This window comes from Neodiprion pinetum, chromosome 3, assembly GCF_021155775.2.
Source record: "Neodiprion pinetum isolate iyNeoPine1 chromosome 3, iyNeoPine1.2, whole genome shotgun sequence".
NCBI lineage: Eukaryota > Metazoa > Arthropoda > Insecta > Hymenoptera > Diprionidae > Neodiprion > Neodiprion pinetum.
In genome coordinates this window covers 39,231,181-39,250,648 of record NC_060234.1, presented here as the reverse complement: position 1 = coordinate 39,250,648, position 19,468 = coordinate 39,231,181, and the positions used below count along the sequence as shown (strand labels likewise).

The 19,468-nt window shown below is 42.2% G+C and overlaps 2 protein-coding genes and 1 long non-coding RNA gene across 5 annotated transcripts; 2 read left to right on the top strand and 1 right to left on the bottom strand.

Annotated features, from left to right (window-relative positions):
* Window positions 1-2,471: 2,471 nt before the first annotated feature.
* On the top strand, window positions 2,472-15,962 carry LOC124214190 (formin-2-like). Of its 2 annotated transcripts, XM_046616354.2 has the most exons (11): window positions 2,472-3,069; window positions 3,156-3,774; window positions 4,929-5,412; window positions 8,299-8,502; window positions 12,005-12,174; window positions 12,266-13,700; window positions 13,802-13,920; window positions 14,107-14,391; window positions 14,505-15,042; window positions 15,109-15,362; window positions 15,460-15,962. In XM_046616354.2, the coding sequence occupies exons 2-11, from the start codon at window positions 3,385-3,387 to the stop codon at window positions 15,607-15,609; spliced, it is 4,029 nt and encodes a 1,342-aa protein (XP_046472310.1). In that variant the 5' UTR covers window positions 2,472-3,069; window positions 3,156-3,384; the 3' UTR covers window positions 15,610-15,962. The 2 variants fall into 2 exon arrangements, with proteins under 2 accessions (XP_046472310.1, XP_046472312.1); XM_046616356.2 differs by lacking the exons at window positions 2,472-3,069; window positions 3,156-3,774; window positions 4,929-5,412; window positions 8,299-8,502 and adding an exon at window positions 9,549-10,134.
* Window positions 7,098-9,505, bottom strand: LOC124214191 (uncharacterized). Of its 2 annotated transcripts, XR_011176622.1 has the most exons (4): window positions 9,404-9,505; window positions 8,750-8,842; window positions 7,880-8,527; window positions 7,098-7,396 (listed from the first exon to the last, which is right to left on the bottom strand). It is a non-coding gene; the product is annotated as an uncharacterized lncRNA (long non-coding RNA). The 2 variants fall into 2 exon arrangements; XR_006882093.2 differs by lacking the exon at window positions 9,404-9,505 and having other exon boundaries at window positions 8,750-9,097.
* A 189-nt stretch (window positions 15,963-16,151) lies between the features above and the next one.
* On the top strand, window positions 16,152-18,436 carry LOC124214602 (nucleolus and neural progenitor protein). Its single transcript, XM_046617031.1, has 5 exons — window positions 16,152-16,298; window positions 16,446-16,869; window positions 17,013-17,183; window positions 17,267-17,490; window positions 17,596-18,436. Exons 1-5 carry the CDS (start codon window positions 16,223-16,225, stop codon window positions 18,036-18,038), a joined length of 1,338 nt encoding a protein of 445 aa, XP_046472987.1. The 5' UTR covers window positions 16,152-16,222; the 3' UTR covers window positions 18,039-18,436.
* The last annotated feature ends 1,032 nt before the right edge of the window (window positions 18,437-19,468 follow it).

Sequence of the window (19,468 nt, the reverse complement as noted above, 5' to 3'; positions counted from 1 at the left end):
TCAATAACCATAAACTATCCAAACCTGAGTCAAATCGATAGATGACATTCACTTTTTGGTTGGGTATTTATATTTCACGGATCGATCAGTTTTTATCGATTCAAAAGAACAACAACCAAACGAAATTCAGCGTAGCCTTATTGTTTTTCACCAAAGAAAAATGTACGATTTCGAAACGTACCGAAACGGTTTTAGAATACGTAACTTTTATTTCGTTGTAAGCTATTGTTAGATGAAAATTTCTCGCCACAACGTGATCGTTTGATCAACGAAATTAAACCAGACGTTGCTAAAAACAAAAAAGGGAAAAATTTTCGTATCGAAATCAATATTTCATTTCAATCATTTTAGAATGTAGTATCCTGAGCTTGGAACCTGCTTTGGTTTTATTCAAGACAAAAAAGAGGTTAATTCAAATGAAAATCGCATCAGTATCAAGGGGTGAGAATCTTTCCGCGTGCAGGTAGGTACGAATGCAATAATCGGGGCCTGCAGTGCAACGCCTTTCTTATTTCCTCCGGAAGCGGCTTTTAACAATGAAAATAGCGGAGCGCGTGGTTCCCACAATTTGATTACGCCGCTCACGATCAGCGCTTCGTCGAGTCCGACGCCTGCGTATCGAGGAGGAAACCGCGTCGGGACGCCGAGCGTCGTTTCGACGCGCGACGGTCGCTCAACAGTCGGCGAGGAATATTCTGTAAAAATGCGCAGCGCCAGTGACCCCGAATCGAGGTTTGAAGCCGTGCGTCGCGCCACGCTTAACAGCAAAGAACGTATTTCGCGTTCGTCTGTTCCACGACGTTTTTGTTACGCAATAAAAATATGACACGGTCGGATCTTATCGCTGTTACGGTAGAAAATAGGGCCCCCTTTCACCCGCGTTCCAGATTATCATGAGTGACCCGCGAGCCTTCAGTTTATTTCGCTATCGTGAAGCTGCGCAGGCATCGGAAACGGGCCGGCACGAAAACCTAGCTAAGTTGTTGTCGGCTCGGCAAATCTAAAAAACGCTGCACTATCCACGTAGAAGATTGTCCCTCAAGGTATTACTGAGGAATGTTGAAAGTTTCGTTGAAAAGTGTAGAACAATTGTTTCGTTACGTTAGTTTCTACGATCATTCGCACGACAATGATTTGTAAATTCAAGAATCTCGATTTCATCTCGGCGGGGTGAATAATCGCATCGGGAAAATATCTAATCGAATATAGAATAAATTTAAAAAATCGTATAAGAAACAAGAAAAACAGCTATTGGGTACTGACCTAATTTCTTCTTTCAAATTGTGTGTAATGTCTGAAAAGATTTGTCAACGAGGTTCGAAGAAGGAAAGAATCGATAAACTCGAATCATTTATTAGAACTCGTTAATTTCGCAACTTCGATATTGTCTGAAATTTTAAATTCATATTTTGTAAATTGAACCCTTTCAAACTTACTCCAAAGCTACAAAACAGTGACTTTTCGTACAACTATTCGTCACTTTAACGTTGCTAACTCCAGCCTCGTACCTAAGAAATATTACTCAAGTTCCTACAAGTCGTAAAAATTGGTAGGGAATTTTTTTTTCTTCAGAGAGTCTGTTACTACGACTTATACCTGTCCTCACGGATACAGAAGAATCTACCTTCGCATGTGTGTCATGTGTAGCCCTACCTGCGCGCCGGCTTTTACACGCAAAGGTACGAACAACCCGGCCTCTGAACTGCAGGCTTCCTGGGGGTGGCAGCGGTAGTCAATGTGCGGTAAACCTGGGTCAACGGACCAGCGGTTGCTCGGCAAGAAGCATCGTAGCGAGAAAATAAAGCCCAGGGCCGGGTGCGGCGAACCAACGAACCGTTTTCCTATTCAATTTTGCATACAAGTATCAAAATTAATACGAGCTTATAATTATTTTCACTTCAATCCTCGGGCGGAGAAACAGTTCCGTTCAAAATTTGAATGAAAAGTGTGAATAAACATTTTTAACCGTGGACAAAAATTCAGTGAAAGACTTTGGTCGACTCAAATTCAAACGAACCAGTGAAACAATTTTCTACTCTCTCACGGCACCGATAGATGGAGGAGCTTTCACACGGTTAACGTTCATGTCGTACAGATTTCCCGCTCATTATGAAGAAAAAATAAAACACAGTTTTCTCGTTCAAATAACTGACGTGTCGGTGTAATTATACGGCCCGATGTCTTAATCGATATCGGCTTTCTTCACCCTCTGGTACGAGTAGATGAAAAGTAAACCCCGAGGTTGTTGAACCATCGTAACCCAATCGATTTAAGGAACATCGCTACTTCTGCGAATAGCGCGATCTCAAAATTATATTGTAAAAAGAAAGATCGCTCCGCTTAATTTCACCAACTTTTGAACCGGTGTTTCTCAGGTTTTTTTTACAAAGTTGCAGTAAATTCGTTAAAATATTAATTCAACCAGGATCAAGATTTGGAACCAGCGATAATTTGATACTTAAAATATATATATACCTTCTCAAAAATAGAGAACAAATATAGAAGGTGAATTAATGAAATACGAAAGAATTTATTTTAGAACTTTGAGACCTGAGAAAACTCAATTTTTATCCCGAAACTGATCTTGTGCACTTTCGTCCGCACACTTGCTCCTTTCCTGTAATTTAAAAATCCTCATCCGCATCGTCGGCGTGTCCTGCGAAGGTCGTAGCAATGTGAATTACTGAAGAGGATGACGTCAAGGCGTGCGTATATTTACCGAAGCCATTATCAACGCGATCTTTGTCCGTTTCCGTATTTCGTCGATAAACACTGTGTACGTCAGTGAGCACAGCAGCATTACAGCTCTATTGTGTCACGGCCTCGTGTCCGGTTTAGCTTTTGTCGTATTCTACTACCACAGTGTGGCGGAAGTTCCGCCTGAGCCCGTGCATTTGCGTCCTGACAAAAATACACCAACCGGAGGGAATGAGGCAGGAATCGTTCTCTTCACGGCTGAGCAAAGTTAATATAATTACAATGGTTAAACACGCTCGATCTAAGGAATATCAACACGATCAGATCACGTTTACGTAACGTTCCACATGTCCCGAAATCAACGTTACTTCGGTAAGTACACTCGAAAGTATTGCGATTATTTTACTCTCTTAACGATTGACGCGACCGATTCCGGATTAAATAACATGTGCTTTAAGCTTGTGAACCGATGCAATGGACATGGATGAACCGTGTGCATCGGGATGCGGAGAATGAAGCCGAGGCAGGGAAGAAGCGCGATAAGGTGTTGAGGAGGCTGGAACCGCGAGTGAAATAGTAGGAGAAGGCGAATGTAATCAGGAAATCAACTGTCAAAGACAGCTGGTCGCCGTGCCTCGTGACGAAGGTGAAACCAACACGACGAAAGCAGCGTGTATAAGTGGAAGCATGTCTCTGTTATCGAGCGACGTGAACGACGCCAGTAACGGCGGGGATAAATCGGAGTGCGCAAACGCCGCTCGTAGAATCGAGTCGCGCCCTCCGAGACCGAAGCTGAGAGAAATAGCACGGTTCTGGATAAACTCGTTGAGAGCGGCAATCTATGCCGGGGATGCCGGAGTCGCCAGGGTAGCTGGCATCGCCGGAGGAACGCCCGAAATGGGCAATCTGCAGAGCGATGCCAAACGGAAGAAGAAGAACCGACCGAACGACGAAACCGGCAGAGCCCCGGATTCCACGTCGAAACTCTCCCAGAGTCTGGATGAGCTGGACCAGCCCGGTCACAAGGTCGCCTTCGAGAAGGTCCAGACCTCCGGCAGAAAGCAGAAGGCACCGAAAGTGAGTCTCTTTTACGATCAATTCGATCACGAATATCCTCTAGGATGATTGGTGACAGCTTTTTGCTCGCTGCATTATTTCATAAAAACTTACGATTAAGCCTAGAGAATCGCGCACTTGTTACACGCTACAAAAAAAAAACGGTTCAAACTATCGCACTCTTTTAATGCCGGAGTCACTCATCTTGCACAGAGTTCGAGTCAATGTTGTTTCGTGCAAATTGATGGACAAAGAAAAGCCGTAAACTAGCGTTTTTCTCTGTCAAGTAATATTCTTGAATTCTGGTCAAGTTGGGAGCATAAATTTTTCACACCGTACAGACGAGCGGAGGAAAGTCATTGGATGATTACCTCGTTTACCGTGTTAAATATAGTTAACATGTAACATGATCGTGTATCTTGTAATTAGTGTGTTTCACTGTAGACTGAATTAACTCACTGGAAAGAATGATCTTCGTACGCAATCAGTGGTTGTTGAACTTTAGAACAAGATAGGGAACAGCTATACGTATACAAGAAAAAATAGGTACTATATCTGTTGAAAATAAACTCAACGTACTAAAGCAAATAAGTACTTGCGATCAAGTCTACGAGTTCGTTTGACTCCAGGTATTATCTTTCAAATCGGACCAGGGATTAGTGTTATTTTTTCAAAGAGATTTACACTTTACTCAAAAATCAATTCTCCGTTAGTTCAATTCGATTGATTAAAATTTAGATGCGAATTTGAAATTCCCTGACGCAATTCTATTTTCGTATCCTGGAGATTGAAGCTTCTTTTCGCAATTACATCAGTTCACAGGCCGTATATAAATTGGTACGTTTATACATTATTTTGTCATACATATAGCGTATAAATGCGGACGAGTCAAGATTTCCGTGAGATAAATTTTTTGGTCTATGTACACTAACGAGATGGTTAAAAAGACTACACGATCATCACGCGTAGCGTTGGTATAGGTTTGTATACGCGTAATGTAGAACAGTTTGAAGCTGTGCGAGCTAGTATTGTGCGGCGAAGATACTTTACTACGGTTGCCTCTGTCAACCAGATGCTAGTACCACTTTGAGAAAGAAAAAAAGAAGGCGAACAAGAAGGAACCGTCACTCGCCATTTACCATTCACGCTCGTACGATTTCTCTTCGCACTGACAGGCCTCACCGGAAAATCCCGGATTTCGAGACGGTCGGCGTGACGAGAAGGAGGAAGAAGAGGCAAAGGACGTCCTCCACCCCGATGTCAGGGCTCCTCCGGAATCCGGTCCTGTCCCCCCACTCCAGCCTCTCGAATCCTCGCTTCCCCCGGACCCCTGGGACCGCTCGGGGCCCGTGGGACCCCCACCCACGTCCCTCAGCGTCGGCTCGGAGGGGCCTCCTCTGCTGGTCACGGACTCGTGGCATCGCGCGAACAAGAGTCTGGTTACCCCTGATGTGCCCACGCCGCCAAGCCAGGAGTCATCGTCCAGCGACAGCGTTTTCACCGATCCCGGCGGCATGGTCGCAGATTCGGGATCCCTGCCTCCCGTCAGGGACGAGCATCCCCTGCCTGCCGATGACAGGGACGACCGGACTAGAACCCGATTCACCGTCGCCAGGCACAAGAAAATCGAACTCCCGCCAGCCTCGCAGCGAGTCAACGGTGAGTATCAATTTTCATCGATTTCACACGGGGTGCAAAATCCTTGAGAAGTACAATTTTTACGTTACAATTACGGCCCGTCATCCACAACGATGATTTTTTATCCACCTGAAAGTTCGATCCTTCAACTTCGATCGAGAAACGAAGTCCTGAAGAGTTAATCTGACTTTACATACGCTTCGAAAGAACGAAATGGCGAATTTGAGGCTAAATACTCCATTAATTTATTATCGGAATCCAGAATAACCGGAAACAAAGTACGCGCTGTTGCCAAATTGCCACCCACGTTTCAGCCCCTCTGCCGATCAAAACAGCGTCAATTGTTATGGCTTCCGATTTTTTATGGGGGGATTTGGCCGCCGGAGTTTTCGAATCGTGCTGTAACGAGCGAGTTTTTCATGCGGCTTATTAATTTTTATAGTCGCAATTTTCCTCGAACCCAAATTTTCGTAAGATAAATTGCCGATAATAAAATAGGGAAACAAAGCGATCGAAAGGTTGTAAGCCTGCGATGAACGGAGCTGATTCCGTAGCACGAATATGATGGCCTGGCTAAAGCAATCGGCAGAAGTGCCCGGAGGCTCTGGCGAAGCGAACGGCTGCTTATAACGGTCCAAAACTCTAAACTCTAACGATCCCAACGCTGCGGGTAACATCCTCATTGCCGATATTCCTTATGCAGCAGCATGATCGTTACGTTCCAGGAGGCGTGCCTAGCAAATTTGCGTCGAAGGTATTTTTTTTTTCTCTCTCTCTCTATTAGCTTTTGTTCGACTTCTACAGAACGCGACTTTTTCGTTCCACACAAAGAGAAATTTTTATTCCGGTTACCGCTCAGTCCTTAACTATTTTCATTTTTTACCACAATCGAAAAATATGGTTCTAGGTAGAAAATCAAAATTTGTTTTCTAGCTGTTACCGGACAATCTAGTATCTGTTACTATTCTTTCTCATTAAGATCACTGTCACTATATTTTTTTGTAATTGTTGCGAAAATTTAATGCCTGTGCGAGAATAAATTTATGTTAAAGCCTTATTTAACTAAAACAGTAGAGTAAACCGAACAAACTAATTTGGCGTTGCAATTACCAAAAAAGGATCGACAATAGCGCAAAATGGTTACGTGTACCTCGTTTTTCATAATGCCAACAATATTCAAACAGTTTTTTCAACGATACCTGTTTTACTAAATTTTTCTAGTTACAATAACAAATGAAATTTTTCTCAGTGCAGGTTTCATTCTTAAGTGAAAAAAATAAGTCGACGTGCGGTAAATACTCTGAGACTTGTGCATTGATCGAGATGAGTTGAATGTTATGACGTTACACCCGCGCGTGTGAAAAAATCCGTTAGGAAGGAACGGCTTTTTCAACTCTCGCCTAATTAGCAAGCTCTTATAAAAAATAATTGCCTCCTGCTTTTTGTACTCGAATCTCGCCGCTGACGTTATCGCGGGCCTGCTAACTGTTTTCGCATACGTGACCGACGCATCGATGATTATTATATGTTTATACATTAATTACCCGCCGATCGTTCAACGGTGAGAATCAATCAAACTTGTCAGAAAATCATTAACGTCTGCTCTTTCTTGTTTTCGCTCCGTACCTATTTCTTTTTTCCTTTTAACTCTTTAATCGAGACAAAACCAAATGACTTACAATTTGAATATGTATATGTATATGTAATTCATTTTTCCAGATGTAGATTGCTTTTAATCAATTAAACTGTTCGTTTAACTATTGCGGAAATCTCCAACAAAGATACGATTATGGCCGCGTTATTGCTCGGGCATTGAAAACAAGTCCAATATCATCCAACAGTTCCGTCATTCATGGACACAGCACACTTGTTGCTTATCGTGACCTGTAACCTCGCTCCACGTAGTGTACGACGCAAACGGTGCCTTGCTTCAGTAAAAGTTCTCGTGCCCGACGGTATTTTAAGCTATAATTTATGTTGCCTGATTAGAGTTCTCATAGGTGTGCTTAAATCAAATTGAAAAAATCATTCATTAGACATCCATTTATTAATTCTTCCATCAATCAATCACAAACTTTCAACGGAAGCTTTCAACGGATTAATAATTATCAAACATACGCGCAATTTTTTCACCAATTTTCCTTTATCATTCGGTCTGAGAAGTTTCTGTTTAAACATTACGTCTCTTTAGATTCAACAGAAAAGTTTGCTCAATTAAACGAGATTACGTATGAATTGACGACGAGCAAGAAATTATGGTAATTGATCGACTTTGAGCCCGTTGCGTCATCAACTGTTGCTAATGAACAAGTGCATGTGTATCTCGTTCCACAAGGAAAACACGCGAAGTTCCGAAGCTAAGCGTTCAAATATTATGCCCGAATGACTCGTCCTCTGTTTGGATACGATTGATGGGCAAAGTCGAAGGTAAGGGTGGGCAGATCGCTATCTGCCGGTACAGGCTTACTCACCGAGTTCACACAACTACCTTAATTTTCGCAGCTTACCCTAATCCTCCCTAGTCGTCACGATGTGCAAATAAAAACAGTCCTTGACACATCAGTCGTTTGTTGGTCTTTGATGGAGTAGCACCGCGTCGGTTTCCTCGGTGCTACAAGCCCCGTAGTAAATTTTTCGTTGTCTCCTGTGTCTTGTGTGTCTTCCATGGAACTGAATTGTTGAGCAATAAAGAAGCGAATTCGAAACCAGCATTGTCATGCTGCTTGATTTGTGTTCGCGAACCGACACTTGGACTGCGACTGACAGGAAGAAAACGGATAGTGCATCCCGCGTTTATCATATTCGCATCCCGTTTTCCATCCCTCTCTATCCCATTCCCACTTGACAAGATGGTCTGGTACAAACGGAAGTCCAGGAGGACTCACGTGGCGTCTGTAACGATTTCAGGATCGACGCTCAACGCCGCGACACCAACATCTGAAACTTCACCCCGACGTCACAGTGCTAATGAATCACTACCAACTGAAAGCAACGTTCTGCGACGAGTGGCCAGCCTCACCCTGGACCGAGCCACCGTCGAAGGACGATCCAACAACAGGCCCAGATTCGTTCCGGAGAAGCTCGACTTCCGGTTGTACGAAAAATTTGAAGGTAAGTTTCCATAACACGTTGTGCTCTGAAAAAGACCAAAATTTTTCTCCGAATCTTCATGTCTAGGATCAAATCGTACAATAAAATGAGCTCAAGTTCGTGTCGTTCCAATCGTAAGAAATCGCTGGCTGAAAATACTTGTTTCGTGTATTTTTCTGAAATCCGATGCCAAGTTGTGAGTGAATCGATTTAGTAAAAATAAAAGTAAGAAAAGAGCATCAGGATGTTAGAATCGACAAATACTCACCGACCACGTGATTTGACGCATCTTCCCCATTTTCATTTCCTGAACACCGTCATTGTCGACACATATTGCCTACATATAGTTGGAACAGGTTGTCTGTAATAACAAACGGCATCTTAACAGTCTGATAACGGTAACAGGTTGATAAGCGTTATGCCAGAGCGGGTGTGCCTTAGTACCGAACCACATGTCGCAGAAGCTGATCATTTTGAGCTCTAAGTAATTAGCGGGCCGGTATACAGTTCTTCCAAACGTGTCGTTAGAGCGTCTGTGAGATCAGCAGACGGCGAGGAGCAACACCTCGGAAAGCAATAAAACAGTGTCCACGACACGTCACGTGTTTAATTATCACGAGACTGAATAAATGAATACGCAAACGACTTAGAGAGTCGTTATTTAATACCGTCTGGTCACGGATTCGTAGTATGGTGAAAAATTGGTCATGAGTGTGTGCGGTGCACGTAAATGTTTATCGTGACACAGGGCTTCCATGAAGTGTACTACATACCCATAATAACGGTGCAGTGTATGACACCCTTCCATTTCTTGGGCAAACGTCACTGATAAGGTGGAATGTAATCAACCGGTGATAAGCTCTAATCTCGGTACGACCTTGAAAGTAAGTTCGTTCAGAAACTCCTGGAGCAATGAACTTACCCGATTTCTTTGCACTCTTTCGTCGATCACACTGCCGTGATTGGCAAACTGCCGGATCATCATCCGCGGTTGTTACCCAGTAGCACAACATCGTCTGGTTCATCGTCAGCCGAACGCCAGACTCGCTGTTAATTTTTGATAACGAAGTCAGCCCAGTGAAACTTATACGGCTGGAGAGATAAACTCATGGAATTTCCTCTTATCACCGACATGCGTACGCCTCTGTAACACTCATCGGATGCCGTGATTCAAAGGTGCGATCTGAACTCTTGTGTGAATTTTAATAACCAAGCTGAGGTTGGCGATGGGCGCTTATGAGCGACCGACCTCTTCGAGGTGAACGTACATTTTATCGATGAAGGTGAAAGGGCTTCCCAACAAGATGTGCGTGATGCCGGTTGAAACGACTATGCTGACGCCCCTTCTCCAGGACCGCGTTCGCGTTAGTCGTAGACAGATGCTGATGCACCCCGGTTTCTTGGATCATTGGAACCTAGGAATCTTTCGGACGAAAACGCGAGCTGCTGACCTGGACTTCGCTAAGAAGAATGGGGAGAAAGTAGAGCAGGATGAATTACGAGAAAAGTCGGACGTTATTCTGCGGGAAATTTACCAGGAATTCAAACTCTTCAAAAACATTGAAGACATCGGTGCCAAAAACATCACCATGGTTCTCACCACAATAATCATGACCGATGACATACTCGCTCGTGGTTTTAAAAGCAGAGAAGGTCGGTGTAGGAATTTTTTTCTATCTTTTTAACACGCTGCGCAGCCTTGTTCTAGTATTTATACACTCTCCTCAAGTCAGCTCAACTTTGAACTTCTGGTGAACCTCATCATGTCACCTTTTTCATCCGGTGACGTGAAATCTTTCAATATCAAGAGTAAAGCTCCAATGACACTGTATATGTATAACCGCTAAATCAAAAATCCATCCAATTCACCGAAGCACCGTCTTCGACCATTCATCGTTCTCACAACTATTATCCTCGATCACCTGATGACAATTCTTACTCTTGATTTAACCGTTATCGCTTTCATTAAAGACTTCTCAAATGCTTTTTGAGCGTATAATTAGTGAAGGTTATAAATTTATGGTTAGCTCCGATTCTTCGTGACTCACTTCGGAATCAACATTCAAAGTGTCCGTAGTGTTCTAAGAGTATAAATCGTGAACACATCCATACCGACGTCTGCATCAACTATCCCCAAGCTATTCAGGCCATTACGCCTCGAAACATGGTCGTATCGTAAAATCAATCAATAAACGATAAAAGTGTTGAAACCGCATTATCGTCTTGTCACGAATTGAAATAGACTGGCCTAAATCTCACCGCTAAGCACTTCGACAGTCACTGTATAAATCTAAAAAGAAAGGTGAATCTGGGGTAATCTTGGGCATTGACAGATCCTCCATAGATTTAAAGTTTCAACGTTTCCTTTTCAACAAATTCCATCATTCGGATAACTTTTTGAACCTCGGTTTCTTGAACCCCATTGTTGCAGTGAGATATTGAATCAGTAAAAGTGAAATGGCACAGTGAACCATGTTTCGCAGGCAAGCCAGAGACCCACACTACCTGCCCACCTGCAGTCCAAGCGAAAAATGGTCGTTGACTAAAAACGTCTTTGTGCGTGGGCCACCCTGTTCACCTATGGACACGTAAGGCAGTACATGTGTAAAGAACAACGCAAGCATTAAAAATGTGTTGGTATTGTAATAGGATACGGGATAACGTTCGCTTTTACCGCCACACAAGTAAACGCGTCAGTATATAGCAATGGGTACATATGACAGGGGGCACGTGACGTTTACACGAAACAGTCGAATGCGTCACGTGGTCCAAGCAGTGTCCCAAATCTCCCATAGTGCCGTAAACGGTCGGATTCTATAGCAGTTAAAAGTCTGTTTCGAACGACGAGTTTCCCGCGGCGTGGCTGGCGTCAGGATGAGGTAAAAAAGCCACCATACTTGACAGTTTTACACCGTTGCTTGATGAATTCATCAGCTTCAGTGTTGACCTGTTGTAGTTTCTTGTACCAAATCGAGGCGAAAAAAAATATAAAGATCATTCGATGATACCGGAAGATGATCCCACTGCGGTACCAATTTTCTCCATTGTTCAAACGTGGTTTACAAAATTGATTACAAGCATCAAAGTTAAGCCTCGGTACTGTCCACTGATATAAAAGTTTTATTTCGTACCGTTTTTTTTACGAAACATGCACGAGTTGAATTGAAGTCACGAGTGCTCATTTCGAGAAGTGACTGTCAATCGATAAACTTTTCACCGGTATCGCGTTCGTGTTGTAATACAGTGTCGGACTGACACAGGCGCATCATTTAGGCGCTATACGTAAACTGTTACTAACTAGAATCGATCTGAGTCGAGGTATTAGATGCGCCATCAAGAACCGCTGTAACGGTTGTAAGAACTTCAGCGGAAAGTTTGAAACCGAACAACGAAGCAGCTGTTTAATTCCAAAGAGATCTGTGGTCACTGTCCAATCAGTCTCACCTTTTCATCGGCCTCCGTGCCAGCCTAACAATGAATTTTTTCAACCCGTTTCTAATCACTGTTGCTTCTCGCTGTACAGGACAACACCTGATGAACTGGTTCGTCGCCGGGCTACCGGATCACCTGAGACACCAGCTGACGGAAGGTGATCAGAAGAAACTCGGTTCCACCATCTGTGCCCACCTGGTTGCAGCTGGAGTTCTTAAACCACTATCAGACAGAGTTGCCGCAAAGGACGTTAATTTCACGGTATGAAAGTGATCTATATTCAGTTGAAGTACCTACCCTTTTCTTGAATACTTGACATGTTTTCGCTGAATGATTTCGTTCGTGTATTTAGCCAGACCTGATGTACGAGTGGTCACACCAGGAATCCCCGATTCCGGTGATAACAAGCCCGGGTAAATTGCGACGTAAAAGCTGGTCCCCGGAAAACATGCGTCGTCTTGAGGAGGAACTGAGCGCTCTTCGGAGCGAGGTGAGTCGGTTACGGGGGCTGATAAACGGCTACGAGAAATTGGCGATTGGTCAGTCAACGCAGACATCACCGGATAAGCTATCGCCTATAAAGAGCTTTGTGGAAAGTGGTAGATTCACAGCCAGTCCGATTGACGACTCCCTTGAATTTTCGGAAAAGTCCTTTTCTCAGAGGTTCGAGGACTCCAGATATGACGGGGTGCCAGCTGCTTTGACACTGTCGCCGATTTCTGAGATCGAGACATCGCTCGATCAGTGGACAAGCGAAGAGCATCGTCCCCAAGGATTCTCGTCACCGAAGGAAGACCGCACTTCCGTACCTAGAACGAAGCCGGTGGTGGAGAATGGGAATAATCCGGAATTATCTTTCCTGGCAAGAAGATTTAACAATATGAAAATACAGGACGAAACCAGTAACGAAAATACGAATCTCGATTTTTCTCTGGCCAAGATTAGCGCGGATATGACTAAGCTTACTGAGGAAATAAACAATTTGGCGATGGTTGACGATGCTAGGCAGTCCACCGATAGTTTGATTCTCAAGGATTCTGTCAATGATGATATCAAACAATCCACGATCGTGGAGACCATCAATGACATGGTCATTGGCCCGCCACTATCTCCCACTATCAAGACGTCCGACAACCTGCGTTCTGAGGTCACAGAATCTACATCTCACTCGGCGGCGCCTGAATCGATGACCATACAAAGCCCGGAGGACGATCGAATACTTCAAAACCCAGTGACTCAACCTCCACCTCCACCTCCTATGCCTGACATGCTCGAACCTCCACCTCCAGCTGGTCAACCGATAGTTTCACCACCCCCGCCTCCACCTCCTCCTCCTCCGCCGCCTTCAATGTTCGATGGAGAACAATTGACAGCATCGGAAATGGGTGCTGGTCCCCCTCCTCCTCCGCCACCGCCACTCCCGATGCCGGAAGTGGAGGTGGGACCTCAACCACCTTCGATACCGTTATCGATGGGTCCTCCTCCACCTCCGATGCCGGGAATGACGGCTCCTCCTCCACCCCCTATGCCGGGAATGATGTGTCCTCCTCCACCTCCGATGCCAGGAATGACGGGACCACCACCACCTCCAATGCCGGGAATGTTGGGTCCTCCACCTCCTCCGATGCCAGGAATGACGGGACCACCTCCACCTCCTCCCATGGGTGGACCCCCACCACCACCGCCTCCAGGGGGAATGATACCACCGCCTCCACCGCCTGGAGGAAGTAGCCCAAGGCCCTTTCCTGTACCTCCCGCTGGCGGATGGAATCCTCCGGGAAGAGCGAGTAAGTCTTAACTTGTCAACTTGGATAGAGAATGCTCGTTACAGAAATCTTGGGAATTGTGCAATCGCTCTTCGTTTTTCATATTCATTTTCATCCGTTAGCTTTACGGAAAGAGCCGTTGAGTCCAGTGGTGCCAATGAAACCCTTATATTGGACGAGAATACTGGTACCCGTAACGATGGCACAGAAGCAGGATGTTAGTCCGGATTCTCCTACGCAGGTAAAGAAAGGATACTTTTAATTGTACTTTTTTTCTTTATACGTCATTCATCGTTTGATTGAAACGTCGAGTTTGACAGAATTCTCGTAAAGTCAGAGAGTTTAATATTCAGTCAATTATCATCTATCCGTAAAAGATAGTAGCTGCAAAGTGACAAAATATTTATCCACAAAATTCTATACACAGATTCCGCTGTGGGCACAAATAGAAGAAGAAAAATCATTGGACATGACAGAGTTTTCTGACTTATTTTCACGCCAAGTAATCGACCGAAAGCCGACAAAGAAAAAAGACGAGGCGGATAAACCGTCGAAAATTCAACCTGCCAAAATATTAGACAGTAAAAGATCGAAAATGGTTGGAATACTGGAGAAAAGCTTGCACGTCGATTTCTCCGAAGTAGAGAATGCTGTGTACACTCTCGACACGGCCGTTGTGAACTTGGAGGCTTTAAAACAAATTTACGAAGTTGTAGGTACCAAAACATACCCCAACTTTGACCCCATTTCAAAAATGATTCAAATTTCATACCGTTAATATCCAAGTGATCCGCGCAAGTTGAAACTTATTGAAATATTTTCCAGAGACCGTCACCTAAAGAGCTCGAAGAAATAACCGCTCACGAAGAAGCCCATCCTGAAATACCACTTGACAGGCCTGAAAAATTTCTCAAACAATTATCATCCATACCACATTTTGCTGAGAGAATAGCCTGCCTGATGTTCCAGTCAGAGTTCCAGGACGCGATATCGAGCCTCTCTTCGAAACTAACGAACCTTAGATCGATTTGCGAATATCTCCGGAATTCAAACTCGTTGAAAAAATTAATGGCACTGATATTGACCTTGGGGAACTACATGAACGGTGGTAACCGGATGCGCGGACAGGCCGACGGATTCGGCCTCGAGATTTTGGGAAAGCTAAAAGACGTCAAATCAAAGGTACCCGGCGTGACCTTGCTCCACTACGTGGTGAGGGCCAGACTGGCACAGGAGGAATATCAGAACCTCGACGAACCCTTGCCGCTACCAGTTCCGGAACCAGCCGACGTGGAAGCAGCCGCTACCATCAATTTCGAGGACTTGACTAAGGAGTTGGACAAACTTGGAAAGGAATTGGAAGGTGAGTGGACGTCAGCTTTTGTCATCGCAACCGAAACAACATCAAAGAAAACTTTGTCTTTTACAGCTTGCAACGTTAAGTACAAAATGGTTGCTGATTCGAACCCCGAAAACGTGGGTCCCTTCAAGGAGAAGATGGAGGCTTTCCTTGGCAAAGCTGTAATCGACCTTGCCAATGAAAAGGAAGGCTTGCAGGAGGCTAGACTTAAATTCAAAACTGTTATGCAGTTTTATCAGTACGTGCCTAAGGGTGCGACACTGGATACGGCCGATCCCCATGACTTTTTCGTACTGTGGCTGAGTTTTTGTAAAGACTTCAAGGTGAGCAAATTCGGTTCAACGTTTTCAAAATGTAAAGCGTGGTGCTCGATCGGTGATTTTGATTTCTGGGAATTGTTCTGATTTATTCATCTTGTAGGACATATGGAAAAAGGAGCAGCAACGATTAGCTAAGGAGCGTCGGGAACGGGCGAAAAAAAAATACGAAGAAAAACGACAAGTGGAGAAAGTGAAGAAAGGCAACACAGGATTGAAAGCTAGAATTCAAAAACTCGCGAAAAAACAGTAGCTGCATAAGCACACAGATAATTAAATATGAAGGGTTTGATAAATTCGATTCTGCATTCCAATTTTCATATTAGCTACCTAAACGTAAGTATGGGAAAACAAAAACGAACAATTTTGTCTTGCCGAATATTGCCAATAAAGTGCATCGCAGTCTGATATATACACACATATATATCAAGGGAGCCGCTCTACGAACTATTTATACAATTGTAAAAACTATACAAACCATAGGCATTGCTCTCAAATTAATTGTTATTTCTATTGTTCTAAAGTTATGCTGTTAAATTGTACATAAAAAATTGTAAATACATATTTATTGATTGAAAAGTGAGGATTTAATAAATGCGTTTTATACAAAAAGATGAGACGAAATTGGTGAAATTACGGTATTCAAATTAAACTGTTCGGCAGAGGGAAAGAAATACAGTGAACATGTTGCTGGAAGATGCGGAAAATGTCAACTTTAAATGTACCGCGCTCCCTGAATTCGGTTGCCATTCACCAGGCGCAAGTATCACTTGCGTCAAAGTAAAATGGCAGCGCCCATTGTAGAATAAGTAACGAAGTATTTCAACTGACATATCGTATTTAATTGTCCAATTTCTGAAGTAAACATGGAAATACAGTGGAACAAAAAGAATCTGGAACGTCCAGCGATGAACATATGGATCACAAGTCGAAATTCGATTGGTGATAAACTTGAAATCACTTCTAATATAAAACATTACCTTCAACTTAACCTATAAACTAATTCACTTCAACATTTTTTACCAACGATGATATTCCTTATTATACTAAGTCCTCGCCAAATGCTTACATATATAAATATAATTTCAGATCTGTCTAAATTCATGTCAGCGTTAGATGCTGCGATCAAAGATCTAAATTCGCAAGACCTGTTGCACACAGAAGCGGCGGTTTTGAGTCGATTGATATATCGAATGAAGAGTAAATTTCGCAACGACAAGGGTATGAAAAATATGGAGAAGGTGAACAGAGCCCTTCTAAATTACCTAGAAATAAACTTGCTAAAGGAGTTCACAGATATAAGAAACTGTGTCGAGATTGACAGTCTCGCCATCAACTTACCAACCAAGCAAATGGTTGAATACCTTTTAGTGAGAACTCAAGGCTTTGCCAAACTCATGTGCCGAGTTGAAAGTGTCGCTCGATCAGCCGCACGGTTCTTCAATGCTAGAATCACAATTGGACATGCTTGGACTATTTCAGTCGTTGCCTATGCCGTCATAAGCAGAGTTTGGTAAGCCAGAGGAAAGGTTTTATCAACATGTTGGTTCTATGATGTCAAGTAAAGACCCGCCGACGGTTCAGCAAATATGTGTACATCCAAGGATTTACTAATTTTGTTTGTATTATATTTTGGATATTTCAATGGTTTCATAGGTTTTTGTCAAGGTACTTGCTCAAGAGATGCTGTTCATGGTACAATAATATTTACGAGCACATCAATCAGTTCGAGGAAATCGGCCCTGCCTGGCTTCCTGAGAATAGTGAGCTTCCAGAGAATTTGAAAAACTGGCTTGATTTACCATGGCTCGATCAAGTCACAGACAGGTGATAGAACTGCGGTATATCATATCACATCATTCAACGACTCGATAGCTATATCCTATAATTCTATCAGCATTGTTTTGCAGTGTTCCATTGAAGGATGATGGAAAGGAAACTATATTTGGCCTGATAAAAGCGCAAATTGACGATCCAAACGATTCAAAGCTTGAAGACCAAGACTTTGAATCATCCTCAATGCTAATTAAAGCCTCTGACGATATACTGACAATAGACAATGAAATTCCTAAACATGAGAATAAAGTTTCTGCAGTAAAATATACAATACCACCAACCGCAGACGATATCGGATGTATGATCTGTTTCTTTTTTATTTATTTTTTTTATTGATTCAAATTATCGTCATACTGAGAATGAAGCTGTAAATCAATCGCAAATACTCCAATATTTTTTTCAGTGTCAATAGATCGTGAAACCTTTGAACAGAATCGCAGCACAGAAGTTGGAAATGTTGGGAAAAAAATAAAGAAGAAATCAAAGTTAAAGAGAAAAATTGAAAACGTATCATCTCCAGAAAGAAATTCACAAAATTGTGAAAGCACGTCGGTAAAATCCAAGTCGAAAAAGTTGGAGCTAACCGAAATGACTGTAGATATTTCTGCACCAATTTCTAAAAAGCAGAAAAGAAAGATTCGCAAATCTCAGGCAAAAAAATTATTCGAACTATCGTCTAAAAGTGTGAATAAAATGAAAAGACGAGAAGAAAGAGCAAAGCTAAAGAATCTTCAAAAGAAACTGAAAAAACAAACTAAATCTGACAATTCGAACAGGATAAAGAAAACAATACTGATTGAAAAATCTAGTCGTCGTAAAGAAAATTTAATAACTAAAGTAGAGTAGACTCATCTTTACATCTGATCTTTGACGATGTGTGATATTTGTATCTCGACTGAAATGCATAACTGAAATATTGTAATTTCCAAATTTTAATCTAGAATAGTAAAGTTTCCTGAAATATCGCACATTTCTGCATAACTTCTCAAGAAACTGATATTTTCCATCAAAACTGTTTCGAGAAAATTCTGGATTATTTTCTAAAACGCTTGGATTACTTTTTAAAAACAATTTCGACGTATCAACCACTATGCCCGATTGGGAATGATGTAGATAATTTGGTAAGTCAAGCACACAAATTTATTTTCGACCGATCATTACTGTGCCAACAACATTTTTCTGAATACGGAAAAACAACAACTTCGTGTAATAAATGAATAAAAATAAAACATCTGTTATACTTACATCTGTGGTTTGATCTAAAACCATTCGTAGCAAAAAAAAAAATCCAAAGTAATTAAAACTGTACCGATCCATTTCAAGAAAGAAATCAATCCTGCTTAATATTATTATCGTTGTATAATCTGATGCAATAATGGTTGGAACTGTGTATAAAAAAATTCCTTACTGCGGAATAAAAAAGTACTATAATAAAACTTTCAACGAATTTTGTCTGCTGCTATTCTTATGGATTTGGTTGTAATAGTTGCATCCTGCCAACTAGAAATAAGTACTTGATAGTACATTGATATAATTTGTAAGTAAGTACGCGAATTGATTTGAGACGTGCGTTAATTATACGTATTTCCATCAAAATGCATCGATATTTTCGAAGATTATACATCCATTTGTTACTTTTATATTTTATACATTCTTTCACATGATACATATTTTACAAACTGTACGTATATGCTCGGTCTAGAATCACGAAGTACGTATTTAAATATGAAACATTGTCGAATCAATGACAATCAGGGTGGTTAGTCAGATTTACGGTTTCGATCACTGTATTACTCTCTTTATTCATAATCTATCGATTAAACTATGTATCATATTCTTGTAGATTACTAATCACACAGTAAGTAAAAAAATTTATCTTGCAAGTCTTTAACTGAACGACAGTAAATACAAGATGTGCGATTTAAAGTAGAACAAGCACAATAATGGAATTGGTGGAATACATTTTTTTTCAATTATTACTTTATCAAAAAATAAAACAACTCTGTGCGTGAAAATTAAAAAGAAAAAAAGGACAAGGCGAATGAAAAAATGATACGCGATGAAATACTTGGAAAATAGTGACCATCTAACAGAAGTTGAAAAAATCACATTGAATCTCGTCGTAAGATTAGCCCGTAAATTGTTTGATCAGCTCTTTGTCGTTTCAATGAATCGTTTAATACTGGGATACTCGTAGATGTTGAAGAGCAGAAAAAAACACCTCAGTCTATGCGTCATAGACGAGATGTAAATGGCCCGTATGTCTCGGCGGGCCT

Bases quoted from the DNA above. Each gene is read 5' to 3' on its own strand.
- LOC124214602 (XM_046617031.1), top strand. From the start codon at position 16,223: ATGGAAATACAGTGGAACAAAAAGAATCTGGAACGTCCAGCGATGAAC. The intron at 16,299-16,445 runs GTGATAAACTTG...ATATAATTTCAG, and splicing joins CACAAGTCGAAATTCGATTG to ATCTGTCTAAATTCATGTCA. The intron at 16,870-17,012 runs GTAAGCCAGAGG...ATGGTTTCATAG, and splicing joins GCCGTCATAAGCAGAGTTTG to GTTTTTGTCAAGGTACTTGC.
- LOC124214190 (XM_046616354.2), top strand. From the start codon at position 3,385: ATGTCTCTGTTATCGAGCGACGTGAACGACGCCAGTAACGGCGGGGAT. The intron at 15,043-15,108 runs GTGAGTGGACGT...TGTCTTTTACAG, and splicing joins ACTTGGAAAGGAATTGGAAG to CTTGCAACGTTAAGTACAAA. The intron at 15,363-15,459 runs GTGAGCAAATTC...TTCATCTTGTAG, and splicing joins GTTTTTGTAAAGACTTCAAG to GACATATGGAAAAAGGAGCA.